The sequence below is a fragment of the Rhinatrema bivittatum genome, chromosome 8 (assembly GCF_901001135.1).
Source record: "Rhinatrema bivittatum chromosome 8, aRhiBiv1.1, whole genome shotgun sequence".
Taxonomy (NCBI): domain Eukaryota; kingdom Metazoa; phylum Chordata; class Amphibia; order Gymnophiona; family Rhinatrematidae; genus Rhinatrema; species Rhinatrema bivittatum.
The window spans coordinates 73,468,306-73,492,367 of record NC_042622.1 but is presented as its reverse complement, the minus strand read 5'-3'; the positions used below and the strand labels follow the sequence as shown (position 1 = coordinate 73,492,367).

Genomic DNA, 24,062 nt, shown 5'->3' with positions numbered 1-24,062 from the left:
TAAGGAGCATTGAGGACATTTGGATCAGTAAGATATTAATGTTTTTTGAAATTGGAATGTGAGTTGGTTAATGGATACATCAAATTAACAAGTGATTTTATTTTTATTTATTTAAGGTTTTTATATACTGGCATTCATGATAAAATCACATCATGCTGGTTTACATTAAAACAGTGGTGCATAGAAAGAAAAAACAAACTGGAACTGTAGTGCGGAAGAAAGCAGTTACAAAAAACAGGGATGCTTAAACTGGGAGAGGAAGGAAAAAGAAAAGGTTAATAGCATTTTAAATATTTACAATGAACAGTTAAATGAGCTGGTTGTGTTATAGAACTTGAAGTTGAAGGACATTAGCTGGAGTCCGGGAAAGCTTGTTTGAAGAGCCAAGTCTTAAGTCTCTTCCTGAAGGTTGGGAGGCAGGGTTCCTGTCTTAGGTCTGGGGGGATGGAATTCCATAAAGGGGGACCGGTGGTAGAGAGGGCCCGATCTCTCAAGGTAATATGTCTAGTGGCTTTGGTTGGAGGAACCTGGAGTGAACCTCTATATGCATCTCTGGTAGGTCTTGAAGAATTGTGTAAGAGGAGAGGAATTTGCAGGTCGATAGAAGTATGTTGATGAATGATTTTGTAGATAACGGAGATGGATTTGTAGAGAATTCTGAAGTGCACTGGCAGCCAATGAAGGCTTTTTAGGATAGGGGAGATGTGATCTCTTCTTCTGGTGTTTGTTAATATTCGTGCTGCCGCATTTTGTACCATCTGAAGCGGTTTGGTATAGGAGGAAGGGAGACCTAGTAGGATAGAATTGCAATAGTCTAACTTTGAGAAAACTAATGCCTGAAGGATTGTTCTAAAGTCCTGCAAATGAAAGAGAGGTCTTATCCTTTTCAAGACTTGGAGTTTGTGAAAACAGTCTTTGGTAGTTTTGTTGATAGAAGCTTTCAAATTCATCCGATTGTCAATTAAAACTCCAAGGTCTCTCAGTTGCGTGGATTGTGGGATGCCAGGGTAAGTGGAAGTGATGTTACTGTTCTCGGGAGAGATGAGCAGGAGTTCGGTTTTGGAGGAATTTAATACTAAGTTTAGACTAGTGAGGAGGAGTTTGATTTGTTGGTGGCAGTTTTCCCAGTGATCTAGTGTTTTCAAGTATGTGTCTTTAGCAGGGATTATTATCTGAATATCGTCCACATATAGAAAATGTTTTAGATTGAGGCTGGAGAGGAGCTGGCATAGCGGTAAAAGATAGATGTTAAAGAGCGTAGGGGACAGAGAGGAACCCTGTGGGACTCCTACGGTTGAATTGTAACGTGATGATTCTTTGTTTTGGATTTTAACCTTGTAGCCTCTGTTGTTGAGAAAAGTTTTGAACCAATTAAGTGCGGCGCCAGTAATTCCTATTGCCGCCAACTGATTTATGAGGATGGAGTGATTGACAGTGTCAAACGCTGCCAAGAGGTCCAGTAGAATCAGTAGAAATGATTGTCCTTTGTCGAGGCCCATGATGAGGTAGTCTGTCAGGGAAATGAGGAGTGATTCTGTGCTAAAGGCTTTGCGGAACCCATGTTGGGAGGGGAACAGGAGATTATTATCTTCTAAGTAGTCTGAAAGTTGAGTGTTCACTAATTTTTCCATGAGTTTTGCTATGAAGGGCAGGTTGGCGATCGGGCGGAAGTTATTTGGGTCTTTAGGATCCAGATTGGGTTTTTTTAGGAGTGGTTTGAGAGAAGCCAATTTAAGGTCCTCTGGGTAGAGTCCTTGGGAGAGAGAACAATTAATGATGTCCGCCAGAATTTTGGAAATGGAGTCTGGAATTGTCAAGAGAAGTTTCGTAGGAATGTGATCCGTAGGATGAGAGGAAGGTTTCATTCTCCTTAATGCTACTTGTATCTCAGTGGAGGAGATGGGATCGAAAGCTTCAAGACGGGTGCTTTTGAAGTAGAGATTAAAAGAAGTCGAGTATGAGGTGGTATTGGAGGGCAGCTGTGTTAGAAGGCTGGCAATTTTGTTTTGGAAAAATAGAGCTAGTTCTTCCGCTTTAGCTTGTGCTAGGTTGCTAGGAACTTCCAGGGGGTTGATTTGGGTAAGGCTAGATACTTAGGCAAAGAGTGCTTTGGCATCGAAGACCAGGTTATGGATCTTGGAGGCGTAAAAGTCCCTTTTTGATTTTAGAGTAGAGGACTTGTATTGGTGTAGTGTAGATTTGTAGGCGGAGAGTGTGCTGGCACATGGGGCTTTGCGCCATTTGCTCTCTTTCTGCCTTAAGCATTGTTTTAGCCTTCTAAGTTCATTGGTGAACCAAGGTTGTCTTTTGGAAGCATTTGAGTGTGCCCTTTTTGTAGATAGTGGGCAGAGCTTGTTGGCTATATCTTCTGTAATTTTGTTCCAAGAGCAGAGAGCCGTGTTCAGGTCGGTGAGGTCTATAAGGGGAAGTTGAGTGGTCAAGAGGTTCTTAAGGTCTTCTGAGGAGCAAGATTTTCTGTAAAGAAATGTGGGTGAAGGAACATGGGGGGTGCTGGATTCTTTCAGTGAGAATGAGGTCGAAATAAGAGAGTGTGGTCTGACCAAGGTACTTTCTTGCAATTGAGGAGCGATGCAGGATAGATGTCTTTGTTAACAAAGATAAGGTCCAGAGTGTGACCGGCTTTGTGTGTCGGTTTGTTCACTATCTGTTTGAATCCCATTGCTGAGAGGGCTGTGAGAAAGGCTTCACAGCTGGTAGTAAGAGTGGGATTGTCTACATGCAGGTTAAAATCACCTAGGATAATGGCTGGGGCGTCCAAGTTGAGGAGAGTTGAGACTATTTCCACCATAGGAGATGCATCTGTTTCCAGGAGGCCCGGGGGAGCGTAGACAAGTAGAATTTGAAGATGGTCTGAAGTGAAAAAGCCGATTTCTAGTTTGGAGTACGAGTTGACTGGGTATTGAGAGAATCTTAAGTTTTTTTTAGTTGCTAAAAGAATTCCGCCTCCCCTTTTTTTCTGTCTGGGGACTGAGAAGATGTCATATGTCAGCGTCGGTAGTTGGTTTATTATGGCTGTGTCTGAGTCTTTAAGCCATGTTTCAGTTATTGCGCATATATCGGGCTTAGCGTCGGAGAGATAGTCGGCGAGAATCAGTGATTTCTTGGTTAGAGATTGTGCGTTGAATAATGATAGCGAAAATAGGGTGAGGCTTAGAAGTTGGGTGATCGGTGTAATCAGCATTGGAGTGAGGGATTTTAGGTTGCGGTGTTGTGCTTGCCTGGTTGCTTTTCCTATCAATGGTAGGCAGTGATGAAGAATCAGGATTGTAAAAACTGGATGCATTCTGGGAGGTCGGTTTGGCAAGAGTGGTAGACTGGAATGGGGGGGTAAAGAGGTGGCAGGCGGAGGATGTTAGAGAATTGTATAAGAATGGGAAGGGAGAAAGTCTTCCTGGGCTGCTGATGAAAGACTGTTGAAAAACTGTTGTATTGTGTTAAAGGTGTTGCGTTGGCTGATTAGAGTTGGCCCCGTGTGGGTGTGGTAGAAGAGGGGTGAAACGCCGCCAAGGTTTGCTTGCAGGGGTACGTGGAGCTGAAGTGATGGTTTGTAGCTGCCTGAGGGCCCTGCAGTGACATAGGAGGAATGGGTTGAAGTGACTGTAAAGAGGAGTATAGTCTGCCCTCCGGGTCTGCACGAAGGGGCGCGACGCCCCGGGGAGCGTCTGTAATTAATATATTAATATATATATATAAAAATATATAGATAATATATTTAATATATTAATAGATTTAATATATTTGTTACATGGGAAAGTAGGAGAAAACTATTGGTGGATATGGACTGAGAAATATAGGTGTTATGTAAATTATGTTTCATCATAATTGTAATTGGTTGATGAAAGTGCAATTGTAAATACTGTACATGGTTGGTTAAAGTGTAATAATATTGACATGCAGTTTATTTTATATTAAAGTGTCATTGGGATCAGCAATTAGATCTGTTGAGAATTGAAAGTGGATGAAAAATTATCCCCTGATGAAGCTATTGGCGAAACAAGGATCCTTGTATGGAGTGTTATAGAAGCAAGATATGGGAACGCTGTAGATACAAGATTTAAGAAATGAAGATGTGCTAGATGAACAAGATAGGTTTTACTACAAGGATAGGAGGAAGAACTTAGTGTAGTTCTTATGGTCGCATCAAACCTGACAACGTGCCTACTTGGTATTCAAATGGAGGCTGTCTGGTCTTATAATCATTTGCGGTCAAAAGCATAAGAAATGTAATTATAGCAACACAATAATAATTTCTTCACGCGGTGATGTTTCATTTATGCAAAATTTTTTCAGCTCTGAAAGTTGCAGGGGACTCCTGGGTAAAAATCATTTCTTGGCGATCTTTTCCATACATATAGCATACCTCATTTCACGCAGTCTCTTCACCTGCTGGATACATTTTTCAACTGTATAATCAACTTCTTCTTCAGTTGTAAAACGACCAATGCCAAACCTAAAAGGAGAGAAGAGCATGTGACATGGTGCTACCAGTACCAAGCTCACTGCAGCAGTGCTACTAATCTCCTTTACCTTATGGATGAATGAGCCAAATCTTCATCTGTACCAATGGCTCTCAGCACATAGGATGGTTCCAGAGAAGCAGATGTACAAGCACTGAAGGAATACATAACAAACATTGTTTTTCATCCTTAATAAACCAGAGCTTCATAGAAAGACCATTTTATATCTTGTTATGCAACAGATATTTTTAATTATATTAGTGTATGCAGCGTCCTCTAACTAACCCAGTTCACAGCAAGAATAAAAAAAAAATAGTCCGAGTGGACGTAGCAATGTAGATGTATTCAGGGTGGGAGTCTGGACTGATCAGTGGTACTACAGGAACGAAAATTAGCAGGTAAGAACCAATTTTCCTTTCCCTGTACATACCCGAATCAGTCCAGACAGTGGGATGTACCAAAGCTTCCCTAAACAGGGTGGGATCGAGACAGTCCCACTCGAAGTACCTGTCTGCCGAAAGAGCCAAAGACTGGTGCCTGAACATAGAGGCGATAATGACGCGCAAAGGTATGTAGGGATTTCCAAGTAGCTGCTCTGCAGATTTGTTGTGGCGAGACTGACTGACTCTCCACCCAAGAGGTAGCCTGAGAACATAAAGAGTGAGCCTTTAAGTCCTCCGGAACCGACTGGCCCCGACAAATATACGCAGACGCAATTGCCTCTTTTAGCCAGCGAGCGATAGTAGCTTTAGAAACCTTATTCCCCTTACTCGGCCTGCTCCATAAGACAAAGAGATGATCAGAGTCTCGAAATCATTCGTCACCTGCAAATATTGCAGTAGGACCCTCTTCACATCAAGGCGCCATAGATCCGCGCCAGGCGTGTTCGCAATGTCCTCTTGAGAAAAAGCAGAGAGCTCCACTGACTGATTTACATGAAAGGAGGACACAACCTTTGGCAGGGAAGATGGGACTGTTTGGAGGGAAACATCTGAATCAGAAAAGCGAAAGAAAGGCTCCCTACAAGACAGGGCTTGGAGCTCGGACACTCTCCTGGCTGAGGAAATAGAGACCAGAAAGACAGTCTTAAGGGTCAGATCCTTAAGTATGGCTCGCCGAAGGGGTTCGAAGGGCACCTCGCAAAGAACGCAGAGAACAAAGTTAAGGCTCTACGGCTGACAAGTAGCCCGGGCAGGCGGGTTCAAGTGCTTAGCCCTCCTGAGGAACCGAATGACATCCAGATGGGTCGCCAACGCGCAACCATCGACCCGCCCAAGGAGGGAACTGAGCGCCAAAACCTGTACCTGCAAGGAATTGAAAGACAAACCTTTGGAGAGACCTTTCTGCAGGAAGGAGAGAACCTGGGACACCGAATCCTTACACGCCGGAACACCGGACTCGGCACACATAGTCTCAAACACTCTCCATACCCGAATATAAGCCAGAGAGGTAAAAGTCTTACGGGCCCGCAACACAATGGAGATAACGTCCTCCTTATAACCCTTCTTCCTTAGTCGCCGCTGCTCAAAAGCTAAGCCGCTAGACAAAAGTGATCTGCCTGATCGAAAAATACTGGACCCTGTCGGAGCAGGTTTGGCAGATGGCAGAGGCGAAGAGGACCGTCCGTAACGAAGTTCACCAGATCTGCGAACCACGGTCTCAGAGGCCACTCTGGCGCCACGAGGACGACCGGCCCCCTGTGGAGTTATATTCTTCTGAGTACCTTTCCCACCAGAAGCCAAGGTGGGAACACGTAAAGGAGGACATTGTGAGGCCAGGCTAGGACCAGTGCATCCACTCCTTCTGAGCAGTGCTCCCTTCTGCGGCTGAAGAATCTGGGGGCCGTTGCATTGCTCAGAGTAGTCATCAGGTCTAAAGTGAGGGACCCCCCACTTGTGCACGATCAAATCCATCGCCTCTCCGGACCACTCCCACTCTCTGGGGTTTAGATGCTGACGACTCAGGAAGTTGGCTTGAGTGTTCTCCTTTCCCGTAATGTGGGAGGCCGCTAGCCATTCCAGATGGCGCTCCGTCCAGGCTAGCAGCTTGCTGGCTTCCAGGGCAACCTGACGACTCCTGGTGCCCCCCCTGGTGATTGATGTAAGCTACCGTGGTGGAATTGTCGGAGAGGAGTCGCACAGCTTTGAGTTGGATCAAGGGCAGAAAAGTCTTGAGAGCCAGACGGACCGCTCAGGTCTCCAGACGATTGATGTGCCACTGAGACTGGATTGGGGTCCATCGTCCCTGGGTAGACTGATTCTGACACACCGCTCCCCAGCTGGAGAGGCTGACATCGTTGTCACAACAATCTACTGATGTGTCTGCAAGGGCATCCCCTTCAACAGGTGGGCAAGAGAGTGCCACCACTGCATGCTGTTGATGGTAACATCGAAAAGTGGTAAGGGTGTCTGAAACTCCTCAGAGACTGGCTTCCAGCGGGATAGCAAAGCTTTCTGCAAAGGACACATATGCGCAAAGGCCCAGGGAACCAAATCTATAGTTGAAGCCATAGTGCCCAGAACCTGGAGATAATCTCAGGCTGTGGGGACCATGAGAGATAATAGATATTGGACTTGACCTATGAGCTTGAGTGCACGGGCCTCGGGTAACAGAACTTTGCCCACACGAGTGTCGAAGCATGCTCCTAAGAATTCGAGGACCTGAGAGGGCTTGAGGTTGCTCTTTGAGAAATTGACTATCCACCCGAGGGAGGTGAGAACCGACAAGACCCTGTTGACCGCTATCACACACAGGTCTTCTGACTTTGCCCGAATGAGCCAGTCATCTAGGTATGGGTGGACTAGGACTCCTTCCCACCGGAGGAAGGCCACCACTACCACCATGATCTTGGTAAATGTGCGTGGCGTGTTGCGAGACCGAATGGGAATGCTCAAAACTGAAAATGTCATCCCAGGATGTTGAGACGAAGAAATCTCTGGGGTTCCTGGTGGATTGGGATGTGATGGTAGGCCTCCGTCAGGTCGAGAGAAGCAAGGAACTACCCTGTATGAACCGTTGCTATGACCGCCCTCAGGGTCTCCATCCGAAAATGGGTAATCTTGAGGGCCTTGTTGACTCTCTTGAGGTCCAGGATCGGTCAAAAGGAGCCTTCCTTTTTGGAGATGACTAAATAGATGAAATACTGGCTGGATCCCTGTTCCTGGAGGGGGACCGGGACTATGGCACCGAGCGCTTGAAGCCTGTCGAGAGTCTGGCACACCGCTGAGCGCTTCCGAGTTCCGCAGGGAGAGATCAAGTAGAGGTCTGGGAGATCCCGAGCACACTAACATGTAGCCTATATCGATAACTTCGAGGACCCACTGATCTGAAGTAATTTTGGCTCATTCCTCAAGAAATTGGGGCAGCCGACCACCTAAGTCTGGAACGGAGGAATGGGCCGGCCGTATCTCATTGTGAGGACTTTGCAGTGGTGCCTTGATGGGTACCGTCTCAGAAGGGCTGTCTGCCCCCAAAAGGAGTGAGACCATGCTAGAGACCTAGTGGAGGTGTTTCGTTGAAAAGCTCCACGCGGCTTGTTGTACCTGTGCTGCCCCCGGAAACGAGAGCGTGACGGAAAAAAAGGATCTGGACTACTTGGGGCGGTCCTCCGGTAGCTTATGAACCTTGTTGTCACCCAAGGATATGATAAGCTGGTCCAGGTCTTCGCGAAAAAGTAACTTACCCTTGAAGGGTAGAGTGCCCAACTGCGATGTAGAAGAGGAGTCTGCAGCCCAATCGCCTGGCTGACACCACTGAGATCATACCTCTGGCTTGCACCCTGAGGAGATCATAGAGAGCATCAGCCCCATATGCAATCGCGCCTTCCAGCCTTTCTGCCTGTTCCGTCTCTGCAGATGGGAGGTCCTGGGTGCTGAGTAATTGTTGAACCCACCTGAGGCTTGCCCACTGCACGAGACTGCTACAGACTGTGGAGACCGAACCCCGAGCTCTGCCAAGACTGCAGGAATGAGGGGTTCCATCTCCTCCCTCTGGAACAGACGAACCACCTGAGGGTCATCACCCTCCAAAGAAGCCTGTTTCCCTTGCTCCTCATCCATGCCCCTCCCCCTCCGCGGGAGGGGGAGGAGAGGCTCCTGCACATGCAGCCGCACTGCCCGGCACATCTGGAGTGGCAGACCCTCCTGAAACCACCGTGCCTTTTAACTTCGCAACCCTTAGAGACACGGGAACATCGGCACGCTTGGCTACCTTGGGGGGGGCAGCCCCTGTGTAAGTCTGACTGGCAAGGCACCACCTTGCAGAGACCTGGAAGCCAAAAAGGCTTTATGCATAAGGAGGACAAAATCTAAAAAGGAATCAGAATCAACATCCTGATCTGAAAAAGCAGGGTCCTCCTGTAAAAAAAACCTGATCCTGAGCTGCATTCTCATCAGGAGTTGCAGGGACTGGATACAATGTTGGAGGAAGCTCACCCTCCCCCACAGCTCTTGCCTGAGCTGCATGACATGTACTTAAGATGGCTGCCATCCCTGCACTGAGGGAGAAAGGATTAGGGCTGAGATTCTCCGGAGTCTGACGTTTTTGAGCCCCACGAGGCTTGGCTGTTGCTGCAGACCCTGAAAAAGAACTGCCCACCCTCCCCCGGAAGGCACCTCGAGCAAATCCCAGTCCTAGAAAACCGCACAGCTGATTCCTCACATGCTATACACCATGATGGCTGCGGCATGGTGTGGGGAAAAACGGCTCACAAAACACGAAATTGGCCAAAAACGCGGCGATTTAGATGGGCAGGGGTCCTGGATTGCAGCTGACCAAAAAATAATTTTTTTTTTTTACGCAGTGCTTAGACACACGGGTGAAGAGAGGGACTGGACCACCAGTAATCACTTCCCCGGCTGCTTACCTTGCTGGAGCCTGCAATGAAAAAAGTGTGGGTAAGCTGTGCCTCAGATTTTTTTTTTTTTTTCAAAGAAACGAGCAGAGGAATGGGAGCCTCTCTGCTAAAAGACCTGAGGCAGGCACGAAAAGGGGGAGTGACTGGACCACCAATATCACCCCTTTAAGCCAGGCAAGTGGTCACTGGGAAGAGGGGTCCCAGGCTGAGTACTCAAGGGGAAAATCCCCCCTGGGACCCTGTAAGAGCTGTGAGACAGAGCTGTCTCACATAGACAAGAAGTTTGATTTCCTGCAAATTCTTTTTTTTTTTACATATAGAAATTAATCAATACTTGCTTGATCCTGGAAACAATCAGAAGGAGAAAGAAAGAAATCACCACAGTGTGGAAAACAGAGAAAGCTAGGGAAACACAGGTTCAACTGCCTGCCTCTGCTGGGAGACAGAGAAATACTGAAGGGACGCAGGGTGAGCACTGTCCTGATACAGGATACCTTTTCAGTTTTTTCTCTGGCTCTGTCTGCTGGACAGGAGGCTCAACCTACTGTCTGGACTGATCCGGGTACGTACAAGGAACTGCATTATCTGCAATTCTAGGCAACAGGCCTGTAAATGTATTTTCAAAAGTATGCGTATACAACAGTATAAGAGTAAGTCATATCCCAATCCAACTCCGCCCCCCTGGAATGCTTTATGTGATTTTGCATAGAAGTATGCATATAAGATTATATGCATACTTTTAGGTACACTCTTTCTTTTTTTTTTTTTTTAAAAGAGTTATTTATGTGCATAAAATTAGATTTTTTTTGTACCTAAATGCTTCTGAAAATTAGGCCCATAGAAAGTAATTTTCCAAAAGCCCATATAGGGATAAAATCTGAAGGTGCTGTTTATCTACAAACTTTAGCTCCAATATTCAAAGTGGATTTATGTGCAGAAGTCCATTTTGAAAATTTGCAGGTTATCCCGAACTACACACAAGCATACATGTAGAAAGAAATACCTTGCTAAGAGCAGGTATAAAACTTTCTGCAAATAGATTTGTAGTAGAAAATCAAAAGTATGCATGTAAATACTTTCCTCATTTCAAGTCTGCTCCCCAGAACACCTACAAGAACAAACCAGTACAAGCATGCACAAAATTGTATTTTGCACATACTTTTACATGCACGACATCCCAACTGATTCTAAAACACTGCTTTATGCATCAACCCACTAAGAACAATGGTCTCTCATCAAGCACATACTTGCTAGCAGCTAACTCTAATCATGTAAAAATCTATCAGCTCACCTCCAGAAAGCATATAGCTCAGATTTGGAAGGCAGAACTGCAAGCAACTTCCACTGCTAATGAGATGAGCTTAAAAGCAGCAAGGACTCTTTCAGCAGGGTAAGAAAATCCACAGGCAACCTGGCAATACCTAAACCATCTTTGTTCAGGTGCTAGTTTCAAGACAGAACCTTCAGTAATGGGGCTATCTTGACCAAGCTAAGGATATGAACTGCTTTGGTGGCAAAAAGTAGAAAATACATTACCTGCTCCAGTGTGGTTTGTCAGAGGAGCCACAGAGAGTTAATGATTTGAGCACCAATAATGATCATGCAATGGCTTGTGCCCAGAAATGGTCATCATTGATCTAAGTTTGTGTTCTGCACATAAAATGATGATGTGTTCATATACAATAACATTTTTGGATAATTCTTATATTGATCCAATAAAAAGTATCACAGCAGGGAATTAAGATGGCATCAGAGCAGAATGCACCGACAGCTCTCTGTTTGATAGAGAATTTGAATTGAACATTTTTTTTATTCAGTATATATCCATGACTCCAATAACTTTTCCATAACTCCAATTTTATTTAACTCATAACAATCAACACACATCACCATCAATAGCACTATTAACTACCTGTGGTTTGTGTTCCACCTTCACGGAGCGGAAGGTTGGAGGGCTGCCATCTCCAAAAAAACAAAAAAACAAAAACAAAAAAACAAAAAACAAACAAGCAAAACAGAGGTGGGTAAGAGTATGGGGCAGGGGTGTGGCCGTTTATTGCGGCAGTTGCTACCCCTGATTGAGCTGGATGTTCATTAGGATGCGGATACGGCACTGTTCTCTGCATTGGTGGAGGGGTGGAAGGGAATTGGGGCCGGAGGGTGCTGGAAGCCAATAGTGACGGGGGAGGGGGAGAAAAAAAGGGGTGGGGGGGAAGATAAAAAAAAAAAATGGATAAACTGCGTAGCTTGCTGGGCAGACTGGATGGGCCGTTTGGTCTTCTTCTGCCATCATTTCTATGTTTCTATGTTTCTCTTACAATGTAATTATATATATATATATATATATATATATATATGTAATTATCTGGTTTTCCTATTCCTTTTTTCCTTCTTACTCCAAGTTCTATTTCCCCTGTTACATGTAACTGCTTTTTCCGCACAATTGTTCAAGTTTAAGCTTATTTTGCACTCCTGTTTCATGTGAACCAGCATGATGGGACTATTGTCTTGAATGTTGGTATATAAAAAACTTAAATAAATAAATAAATAAATAAATAAATGACTTTATTGGCTTTATATGTTTTCAGTTATATCCTTTGAACCCTCCCTTTGCTACTTTCCCTTTCAAGTATGTGAGAAAGCTTGCACTGCTGCTGCCCATGTTATATCTGTTGCTGTGTCTGATCTGGTTCAGACACAGCACTAAGCTGCCTGTACAGTACCTGTTTCATAGTGGGGAAGGCTAGCACTGTTGTTACCATTTTTGGACCTAATCTGTAAATCAATGAAAGAAATAAGTATCTGGTGCAGTTTGCTAAAAAATAGGCTGTATAGAATTTTTTTTTAAAGAGGAAAATAATATTACCTCTCCTCCCTCATCTCTCCCTAACTCAGGCAAGCCACTAATCTATGCCATTCTCCTTCATCACCAACTCAGGACTCTGTGCTTTCCAAATTACTGCAGAATAATGCCAAAAAGTGAACCCGGCAGTAAAAGGTATTCCTTTACCACCGGTTCACCTCTGTAAAGCTGCTTTGAAATTATAACCCCCTAGTTCTCCTGATCACACCCTTCTTGGTTTTAAACTCAATTCTATTGGTTGTACATAAGTTAAAGATTAATATGTATGTATGTATGTATGTATATTTATTTATTTATTAGCTTTTCTATACCGACATTAAAGTACACATCATATCGGTTTACATAATAACAAAAAGGTGGAAAGTACAATAAACAGGGAATTGGGGGGAGGACAACTGATAGAGGTCCCAACAGTGAAACCTGAACAAACTAAATGAAGGAGAGAGGAGAGATTGAGGTAACAAGCTTAACAAGTGTGTGAATACGCAGATTATACAATATTACTTGATTTACAAATTTACAATTGGGGCAGAAAGGGAGATTGTGTGGTCTACAGGGTTTATTTACAAAGGGAAAGAAGGGGTTACAGGAGATATTATATTAAGTAGGTAGGGGGGGCAGCAAATAGGAGGTGACAGCAATGTTAATCCGGAAAAGCCTGGTGGAAGAGCCAGGTTTTTATCTGTTTACGGAATTTGAGAGGGCACTGCTCCAGGCGGAGGTTGGGGGGGAAGAGAATTCCAGAGTGGGGCCCGCAATGGATAGGGCACGGTTCCTTGTTGCTGAGAGACGGGCTTTCTTAAGTGTGGGGACTTGTAGGGTGCATTTGAGGTTTGATCTAGTAGGGCGGGCAGATTGAACCGGTAGGAGAGGTTTATTGAGCCATAGGGAGTTATGAGTGTAGATAGCTTTATGTATGATGGTGAGGGTCTTGAACAGGATGCGGGAAGAGATGGGGAGCCAATGTAGGTCCTTGAGGATGGGGGTTATATGGTCAGATTTACGTGCATTACTGATTATCCTTGCTGTCGCATTTTGAAGTATTTGGAGGGGTCTGATGGTGGAGAAGGGGAGGCCCAGATACAATGAATTGCAGTAATCTAATTTAGATGTTAGAGTAGCTTGGATAACAGTTTTGAGATCGTGGGTGTGGAGTAGGGGTTTGAGCTTTTTTAAGACCATGAGCTTGTAAAAACCTCCTTTTATGATGGAGTTTATGTGGCTCTTGAGGTTCAGATGAGGGTCAATGAGGACGCCTAGGTTTTGTACAGAGGGTTGTGAGCTGAGGGGGGTGGACGCGGGGTTGTTGAAAGAGGGCAGCGTAAGGGTCTGTTGGTTATGGATGAGGAGGAGCTCAGTTTTAGTAGTATTAAGGGCGAGTTGGAGGAAGGGGAGTAGAGTGTTAGAGGCAAGGCATTTCTCCCAGAAGGAAAGGGTGGCAGATAGAGATTCACGGATAGGGATGATGATTTGGACATCATCTGCATAGATGTAGAATCTAAGTTCGAGGTCAGATAGATGTTGGCAGAGGGGGAGGAGGTATATGTTAAAAAAGGGTGGAGGAGAGGGAGGAGCCTTGGGGTACTCCTTGCAATAAGGTGAAGAGGGAGGATTCAGAGGGGCCAAGTTTTATGGAGAAGCGTCTGTTGGTGAGGTAGGATCTGAACCACAGGAGGGCAGTGCCGGAGACACCGATGCCGATAAGGCGGGAGATGAGGAGATCATGGCTAATCATATCGAAGGCCGCTGAGATGTCGAGGAAAGCAATGAGGAAGTTTTGACCTTGGTCAAGGCCAGTGAGGAGGAAGTCTGTGAGGGATAGGAGGAGGGTCTCAGTGTTTAATGATATATATATATATATATATATATATATATATGTGTTCTAAAGAAGAATATTGTACTTTATAACTTCCATCCCTAATTATAGTTTCCACTCCCTAGTTCACCCCCTTAATAGCTCCTTGTTTATATTCTTTCCACTCCCTAGTTTCATAATAAGTTCTACTGTAAAGCCACTGTGGCTGCATTTCTGTTTAATGGTAACCGATGTGATGTTATTAACGAATGTCAGTATATAAAAACATTGAATGAATAAATAAATAAAACAAACAAACATTTGCCATAATCAATGAAACTTTCTATGTCTGTCTGTTATTTGTTTGGTTTGTCTGGCTTGAATAGACTGTAAACTCTACAGAGCAGAGCCTGTCTTTTTTGTGTAACTGTACAGTGCTATATACATCTAATAGTGCTACAGAAATGATAGGTAGCAGCAATAGTAATATAAACAAAGTGATGCCATATTTGCCATTAAAACTAGTGAATTAAGATGTGACCAGTATGGCAGTGCAGCTTTGCCTTAAAGCAAAGAGTTATACTTAAAGGGAATAGTATATGAATAATACCTATAATCTTATAATCTCCATCAAAGAAATTTTCTTCCCATAGTGAGCACATTCATTTAAATTCTCTACAATCAACACAAATCTGCCTAAACTTGCAACTCACATGAAACCAAAGAAATGATCATAATCCAATTTGTGATAGGAATGCCCCAAGACAGGTTTTAGCACTTGTGAATGTCACAGAACAGCAGAATTCTCAAACTAGCTCCTTTGTTTAATAAGCTTTCCCCAGACTGGAAAGCTTTGAGAAGAGGCCCTGGAAATGGTTGCAATCCTCTAACTCACCTTCCTGAAGAAAGAGCCACATCCTTCAGAGCCATTAGGAGACTCTCTCCTTCCACATAAGCAAAGGACAAGTTTATACAACCTAATAATTGAAGAATTTCAGAGTTAGCATAATAGAGATGTAAATTCCCTGGACATTTTGAATTCAGAGAAAAATAGGACAAAACAGAAAAGAATGGGAAACTGGGAAGTAAATAACTGCATTTGAGTAGCAATATAGTATAATGTGTACACATACATTTGTTAAATATTTTTGCTTGAACAATCATGATGCAATCTGAAGCACAAAATGATCAAACTCAATCTTACAAAAAATGAATGGACATAAAACAAACATAAAACCGGTCCCAGGCTAAGACAGTTATTATAACTGTTAAATGTGGCAAGCCATATGTTCAACACGGAACCTAGTCAAAGCTACGTCTGTGAAATAAATAAATCATACTATGTAATTGTACCTTGATAAACTCTGTATAAAATTCAAATTCAATTTCTTATCCTAATCAAAATTTCTAAATGACCACAGACCAGAGAGCCTCAGACTTGAGACACCAGGACCATGAACATTTTTACTGAATTTTTCAGTGCACAATTGTTTGGGGTTTTTTTTTACTTTCCTGTATATCCTTAGCTTACTATACCAGTACTAAAGGTGATTTTTAATGTGGTAGGTAAAAACACAAACAAACCTTATTTTCAGCACATTTTATAGCATGGCTTTTATTACATTTTCCCCATACTGCAGTCAAAACCAACAATAAAATCAACTTGTAAACTATTTTCTTCTATGGGGTAGACAAACTAGAAAACAACTGTTGGCATTTCAGTATTTGTCTGGTATTCGTACAATATTTTGTTTTCTACCAGGGATTAATTTGTGGTGGAACAGTCTAGAATTATATTCTATTTTTAATTGTGTTCCAGTTCTTTACTATAGCCCTTTGACCCACCCCCCCCCTCCCAAACTCTATAACCACCCTAAGTACATTTCCTGATTTACAGATTGTTACCCCAATTAAAAGAAGAAAAGTTTCACAATAAGAGTCAATTAGGAATTTAGATAAAACAAGTGAGTAACCCTTCCCTTAGAAATAGACTAACTGCTGTCCCCTTGCTGGTCACTTAAAACTAAAAAAAACAAACAAAACAAAACAAAAACAAAAAAAAACAACAACACACTACATAAATTTAAAGGACTTTATATTAGATTTAGTAGCCCTACTCCCTTAGCAATTTTAAACTAACAACTCAATAATGTTAAGATGCAGACAGGTGATGCACTGAGGATCTCTCTCCAAGGACACGTGCCCGGAAGGTAAGGGTTAGGCTATCTGTTATAGCTGGTCATTAAATCATTAGGAGGAAGATAGTTGGTGTGGGTGAGGCCTGTTTGGCAACTTGCCTGTTTGATGTGAAGGTGGTGAACCTCTCGGGCCCCGTAGATAGGATTTTAGACAGTACTGGGGAAAAGCCAGCTGTCATGGTACATGTGAACACCAACAGCACAGGAAAATGTGGGAGGGAGATTCTAGAAGCCAAATTTAGGCTTTTAGGTAGAAAGCTGAAATCCATAATCTCCAGAGTAGCATTCTCAGAAATGCTTCCCATTCCACATGTAGAACTCCCGAAGCAGGCTAAACTCCACCTTCATTGCATGGATAAGGAAATAGTGCTGGGAAGAGGGCTTTAGATTTGTTAGGAACTGGGTAACATTTTGGGAAAAGAGGGTGGGCCTATTCCAAAAGGATAGACTATATCTTAACCAGGGTGGAACCTGGCTGCTGACACTAACATTTAACAAAGGAGATAGAGGAACTTTTAACTTAAATCATAGGGGAAAGCTGACTCACTCAGGAGCTCTTGGTTCAGAGGTATCTTCAAAGGATTCTAGCATAACAGGGAAGATAGACTATTCTGTTATAGAGGCAGAAGTAGTCTAGAATCATGTAAATAAAGTGAGATAGATATAAATGATTACAAACTACCCATTTCAATTGCTAGACAGGTTGTGAATACAATTTAAAAATATACCGTACTTTGAATTGTCTGTATTCGAATGTCGAAAGTCTAAAAAAAAATACAATTGGAGAGTTGTAATATATAGCATTGAATGAAGATACAGACATAATAGGCAACTTGGAGACCTGGTAGGAGGAGAATAACCAATGAGACACTAATCTTAAGGGTATAAATTATATCAAAATGATACGCCAGGTCAAATTGGTTGAAGAGTTATACTCTATATTAGAGAAAGCATAGAATCAACCAGAATAAAAGTCCTGCAGGAGACAATCTACTGTGGATTGAAATTCCATGAGTGATGGAGAAGAGAATACTGGTGGAACTATACCACCATCTGCCTAGGCAGGATAAACAGATGGACAGTGAAATGCTAACAGAAATTAGAAAAGGTTAGGCAACATAATAATGTGAGATTTCAATTACTCTAGTATTGACTGGCTAAATGTCTCATTGAGACATGCTAGGGATATAAAGTTTCTATAGGCTATAAAAAACAGCTTCATAAATCAGCAGGTCCTGGAACCAAAGAGAGAGAGGACTACTCTAGATTAAAAGCAGGATTTGGAATGAGAGGTAAAGGTGGTAGGGCTGCTTGGCAATAATGATCAAATTTAGAAATCACTGAAGAAAGGAAAGAAAACTGAAAGAAAAAAAAAAACAAACTACTGCAATAGCATTTAATTTAAAAAGGGAAACATAAAATGGAGAATTTACTTACCTGATAATTTCGTTTTCCTTAGTGTAGACAGATGGACTCAGGACCAATGGGTATAGTGTATTCCTGATAGCAGATGGGAGACAGAGTCAGATTTCAAAGCTGACATCAGCCTACATATACCTGTGCAGGAAGCTTAGCTCTTCAGTATTCTCCTCAAAAAGCAATTGTGGATATATGTGCTTTAATAACTTTATTAACTAGGACTGGTTCAACTGATTTCCAAATTGGAGACCGCCAGTGCACTCAACCGAATAACGCCGACACCCGGCAACTATGGGTGTCTTGAACTAGGGGTAATACCTGGTTTACCCGTGCTTGTCTTGTTCTTGGGGATTGTCACCCAAGGTTCCTGGATTCCGGGGCAGCCGTGGGCGGGATGCTGAGTCCATCTGTCTATACTAAGGAAAACGAAATTATCAGGTAAGTAATTTCTCCATTTCCTAGCGTGTAGTCAGATGGACTCAGGACCAACGGGATGTACAAAAGCTACTCCCAAACAGGGCAGGAGGCTGCCTGTGGCCCACTTAGTACTGCCCTTGCAAAAGGTTGAGTCCTCCCGGGCCTGGACATTAGAACCTGGAGAAGGTATGTATGGAGGACTGCGTTGTCGCCCGACACATCTCGGCAGGCGACAGCATGTTGGTTTCTGCCCAGGACACTGCCACGGCTCTTGTAGAATGGGCCTTGACTTGTAGAGGTGGAGGCTTCCCCACTTCTACGTAGGCCACCGTGATTACTTCTTTGATCCAGCGGGCTATAGTTGCCGGCGAGACTGCTTCCCCATTTCTTTCCGCTGTGAAGGACGAATAGATGGTCCGTCTTTCCAGGTACCTGACTAGGAGTCTGCCGACGTTTAGATGGTGAAGATGGTGTGTGTCTTCCAAATCCTTGTTTTAGTCAGGAGATGGCAGAGAGATGGTTTGGTTTAGATGAAACTGAGAAACCACTTTTGGTAGAAAGGAGGGGACAGTGCGTAGCTGTATGGATCCCGGTGTGAACCTGAGGAACAGTTCCCGACAGGATAGCACTTGAAGCTCGGAAATGCGACGGGCTGAACATATAGCTACTAGGAATGCAGTCTTCAGGGTCAGGAGCCATAGTGACAGGCCGCGTGTTGGTCTGAAGGAAGTTCCCGCTAGGAAGTCTAGTACTAGATTGAGATTCCATAGGGGCACCGGCCACTTTAAGGGTGGTCAGATTTATTTGACCCCTCTCAAGAAGCAGGAAACATCTGGATGGGTTGATAGGCTGATGCAGTCCACTTTGGCTCTGAAGCAGGCCAGCGCGGCCACCTGAACCTTGCGGGACAACCCCTTGTTCAAGCCGTCCTGCAGAAATTCTTGGATCTTGGGAATTTTGACGGAAGGGTCTTGCGGTCCTCACACTAGGCTTCAAATACTCTCCATATTAGTATGTAAGCTAGTGATGTGGAGAAATTGCGTGCTCGAAGCAAGGTATCAATCACTACCTTAGAGTATCCGCTTTTCTTCAGGCGAGTTCTCTCAAGGGCCAGACCGTAAGAGAATAGAGTCGGGTCTTTGTGGAGGATCGGTCTGTGCCAGAGAAGGTCCCTGTGTGGAGGTAGGCACAGAGGTTTCCCCGCAAGAAGTCTTCGCATGTCTGCGTACCATGGCCTTCTTGGCCAGTCCAGGGCCACTAGAAGTACTAGTCCCCTGTGGTGTTCTATCTTGCGGATGATCCTGCCCAGTAGTGGCCATGGGGGAAAGGCGTTCAGCAGGTCTTCCTGTGGTCAGGTCTGGAAAAGGGTGTCGATTCCCTGGGATTGCAGTTCTCATCTGCAGCTGAAGAACTTGGGAACTTGGGCGTTGGACCGGGTTGCCAGTAGGTCCACCCCAGTGGTTTGCTATCAGCTGAAAGACTGTGGACGACAGCGTCCATTCCCCTGGGTCTAGGCTCTCTCTGTTGAGGTAGTCCGCAGAGACGTTGTCTTTTCCCGCGATGTGGGCGGCTGAGATCCCTTGCAGGTTTGTTTCTGCCCACGCCATGAGGGGGATCTATTTCCAGGGACACCTGCTGGCTTCTGGTTCCTCCCTGGCGGTTGATGTAGGCAACTGTTGTGGCGTTGTCCGACATGACTCTGACAGACTCGCCCCGGAGTCTGTGGCCGAATCTTAGACAGGCTAGTCTGACTGCTCAAGCTTCCAGTCGGTTTATGTTCCATCCCACCTCTTCCTGGTCCCATTGTCCCTGGGCTGTCAGTTCCTGGCAGTGTGCTTCCCACCCTCGCATCCGTGGTAAGATCCAGTTTGGTGGGGATAGTTTTACTCCCTTGCTCAGATGGTCTTCCTGTAGCCACCATTGGAGCTGGGTCCGAACCTCTGCTAGTAGCTGGAGGTGAATGGAGTAGTTCTGGGACATCAGGTTCCATCGTGACAGTAGGGAACGTTGTAGTGGGCGCATGTGAGCCCTTGCCCATGGAATGGCTTCTAGGGTTGATGTCATGAGACCGAGGACTTGGAGGTAATCCCATACCTTGGGGCGAGCATAGTTCAGCAGTTTTCGCAACTTACTCATCAGTTTCCTTCTCCTTGGAGGGGGGAAGGACAACCTTGTCTTGCTTGGTGTCAAACCAGACTCCCAGGTACTCTAGCGATTGGGAGGGCTGCAGGCAGCTCTTGGCTGTGTTGACGACTCACCCGAGATTCAATCTTTCTCTGTAGTTCTGTATCTGATTTTATTTGTAAATGTTGAATTTTCTCTACCTGCACCACACGTTTATCTATATCACAGATTTGTTTTTGTTGAGTATCTAATATCTCTGAATTCTTTTTTACTACAACATTAGTCTCCTGGACTACATCTGCAAGTTTCATAATTGAAGAGTCCAATTTTGCAATATAGTTCCATAACGTTTCCATTGTTACGGTTCCAGGTTTCATCTCTATGCGCTTTATTTTCTTTTCTAAAATCTGTTCTTGTTTCTTATCGTTCTTAGGTGTACTCTCTTATTCCGGTGTAAATAAATTGGCATCACTATTTTCCAGTTCAGATATTATCTGTGACGTTTGTATACTTTCCTGGCCATTTTGGTTTTGTTGAGATTTTTCTGGAACTGATAGGGAACTAGTCCCATTTCTTCCAGGTGGAGATGGCGTCTCAGGCGCCCCTGGACTCAACGAGATGTTCTCGGCCATAAGGGGAGATTTTCGCCCCAAACCTTCCCCTACTGCGGCCCCCTCAACAGGGGTTGTTTGAAGATTATTTAACCACTCTGGCATAAATCTTTGGCTCGATTCTATTGGTGTTCCAGGAGTAGGCTTGAGTTTTGCCTTTCTCTTGGTATGAGGCATTGTTTCTTCCACTGCAATTGTAATCTCCCTCAGATCTATGTGGGTGGTGCTTACTTATAAAGTGGTTCACTTGGGAGGCAAGGAGAATAAAAACCTGCCTACCTGGTGTTGATAATCTTCTTCAAAAATTTAAAGAATAGTCCCAGCGATCCAGCGATTCCGGTCAAAGCCGCGCGCGCCGACGGCTGCTTCGCGCCATAGGAGAGTCCTTAAATCCTCCACGACCGGCTCCTCCGAATGACGTGGCTGCTGTCAACTGGCTGATAACAATGCCGTCGGGGCTGAACTCAGCAACCCCCGGAAGACCAAGGCACAGAGCAGAAATCAAGTTTTCAACAAGAAAAGTCCCGGAAAAGGTAAGGTAATAACCTGTAAGCTGTCCCTCTCCTTTCCTCGAAGAAACGCTATCGGAGAGCCCTTAAATCCTCCACGACCGGCTCCTCCGAATGACGTGGCTGCTGTCAATTGGCTGATAACAATGCCGTCGGGGCTGGACTCAGCAACCCCCGGAAGACCAAGGCACACAGCAGAAATCAAGTTTTCAACAAGAAAAGTCCCGGAAAAGGTAAGGTAATAACCTGTAGGCTGTCCCTCTCCTTTCCTCGAAGAAACGCTATCGGAGAGCCCTTAAATCCTCCACGACCGGCTCCTCCGAATGACGTGGCTGCTGTCAATTGGCTGATAACAATGCCGTCGGGGCTGGACTCAGCAACCCTCGGAAGACCAAGGCACACAGCAGAAATCAAGTTTTCAACAAGAAAAGTCCCGGAAAAGGTAAGGTAATAACCTGTAGGCTGTCCCTCTCCTTGCCTCCGACCTTTGCTTTTTGGGAGGTTCTTTGTCTGCCCATGGAAGAGATTTTTTCCTCAGGGGAAGATGCCTTTGAAAAAAAGTTTAAGCTATCCATAACCTTATAGCCCTTGGCGACATTCTTGCACAGACACCAAAGTCCAACTTCATAAAGATCTGCTATAGCTATTTTGTGGTTGCATTTCTTACACAACATAAAAAGGTTGCTTTCCTGCCATTGCTAATAGAGAAAAGTATTATATATGCATAAAAAAATAAAAGGAATGCACCCATGTACCTGACAATAGAGAATTTCAAACAAGTATCACAAAATTTTATTTCAGCTTAGACATATTTAAAACCTAGTGTTATAAAGACAATACCACTTACATATTATCACTGAAACACATTCACACCCCAAACTCATCCATACCAAACAACCATACACATTCATTCACAACAAGTACATTCAATGACAAAGCTCTCCAAATTAAAATAAACAGTGTTCCACTGTTCATAAGTTTTGTTTAGTTCCAACAAAGACCTTTGTTTCACCCATCATCAGGAGCTTATAAATATCCACAATAATGGATGAATTTTGAAAGCTCTACATGCACCAAAGCTGGGAGATAAGCGGAGAAGTTGGGCTGGTGCGCACCACACAGATTTTAAAAAGTACGCGCACGGGTTTAATTTGTAATTGTGTCGGTACGCATCTCTACTGAAATCCCCCCACTTACGTGGTAGAGGTGGCATTTGTGCACACATCCATATAAAATTGCGCGTGTACACCCTATCTTATACCATGCACGCATATACGTGCATATGTTATAAAATGGTCTATTTGAAGTGTGGAATCGTAGCAAGATTTTTAGTGTGAGTGGGCGTTGATTGTGGATGGTTTTGTGTATGATTGTAAGGGACTTATAGATGATTCTGAAGCTTATGGGGAGCCAATGTAAATTCTTAAGTATGGGTGTGATGTGGGCACCTCTTTTGGAGTTTGTTAGGATTCTAGCGGCTGCATTTTGGACTATCTGTAAGGGTTTAGTGGTGCTTGCGGGGAGGCCCAGGAGGGAGTTGCAATAGTCAATTTTTGAGAACACGGTGGCTTGGAGGACCGTCCAGAAGTCCCATATGTGTAGGAGAGGTCTGAGCTTTTTCAGTATTTGAAGTTTATAGAAGCATTCTTTGGTCGTGTTGTTGACGAATTTCTTTAGGTTTAAGTGGTTATCCAGTGTGACGCCTAGGTCTCTCACACTGTCAACTGTCACCGTAATAGGGCTGATGAAAAGGAGTTCTGTCTTGGAGGTGTGGAGGACTAGGTTGAGGCTAGTAAGTAGGAGGTTGATGGAGTGTAGGCAGCTGTCCCAGAACTTGAGGGTTTTTGAAATGGATTCTGTTATGGGTATGAGTATCTGCCCATCATCCACGTAGATGAAGTGGGATAGTTTGAGGTTTGATAGTAGCTGGGAGAGGGGTAGAAGTTAGATATTGAAGAGGGTAGGAGAGAGGGATGAGCCTTGGGGTATTCCCAGGGTGGAGCTGATAGGGGGGGGGGGAATTCTTTTATTTATTCTGACCTGATAGTGTCTGTTACTAAGGAAGGACGGGAACCATCTGAGGACTGTACTCGTGATACCTATGTCCGCAAGGTGGTTGAGGAGGATGGCGTGGTTTACAGTGTCGAACGCCGAGGAAATATCGAGTAGCGCCAAAAGATAAAGTTGTCCCTTATCTATTTCTATGAGAAGGATGTCTATGAGGGAAATCAGGAGTGATTCTATGTTTAGTGATTTGCGGAATCCGAACTGGGAAGGAAAGAGTATCTTGTGGTTTTCTAGAAATTCGGAGAGTTGTGTGTTGACTAGTCTCTCCATGAGTTTGGAGATGAATGGCAGATTGGAGATGGGGCGGAAATTCGATGGGTCTTCTGGGTCGAGGTTGGGTTTCTTCAAAAGAGGTTTAAGGGAGGCTAGTTTTAACGTGTCTGGTACTATTCCTTGGGACAAGGAGCAGTTGATAATTTCTGCCAGGGCTTTGGAGATGGAGGTAGGAATGGTGAGTAGCAGTTTTGAGGGGATGGTCGGAGGGGTGGGATGAGGGTTTCATTTTTTTGAGGATGGATTCAATTTCGAGGGATGAGGTTAGTTCGAAGGACTCGAGATTGGTCTTTGGATGGATGGGGGTGTAGTGAGGCGGGGGTGGTGGGAGGTTGGAGGAGATGATGGGGGCTAAGCGGTTAGTGATTTTTTTCTGGAAATATGTCGCCAGTTCATTTGACTTTGTTTGGGCCTGGTCGTCGGGGATTTGGGGGGGGGGGGGGGGGGGTGAGG

The 24,062-nt window shown here is 44.4% G+C and overlaps 1 protein-coding gene across 1 annotated transcript in view; it reads right to left on the bottom strand.

The window, feature by feature from the left end:
- Positions 1-24,062, bottom strand: part of NFS1 (NFS1 cysteine desulfurase) — a 111,266-nt gene that overhangs the window by 5,598 nt on the left and 81,606 nt on the right. The window contains exons 10-12 of the mRNA XM_029614655.1: positions 14,887-14,968; positions 4,549-4,632; positions 4,382-4,471 (exon numbers count right to left, since the gene is read on the bottom strand). Coding sequence (XP_029470515.1) covers positions 4,382-4,471; positions 4,549-4,632; positions 14,887-14,968 — 256 coding nt within the window. The remainder of the gene's footprint in view (positions 1-4,381; positions 4,472-4,548; positions 4,633-14,886; positions 14,969-24,062) is intronic.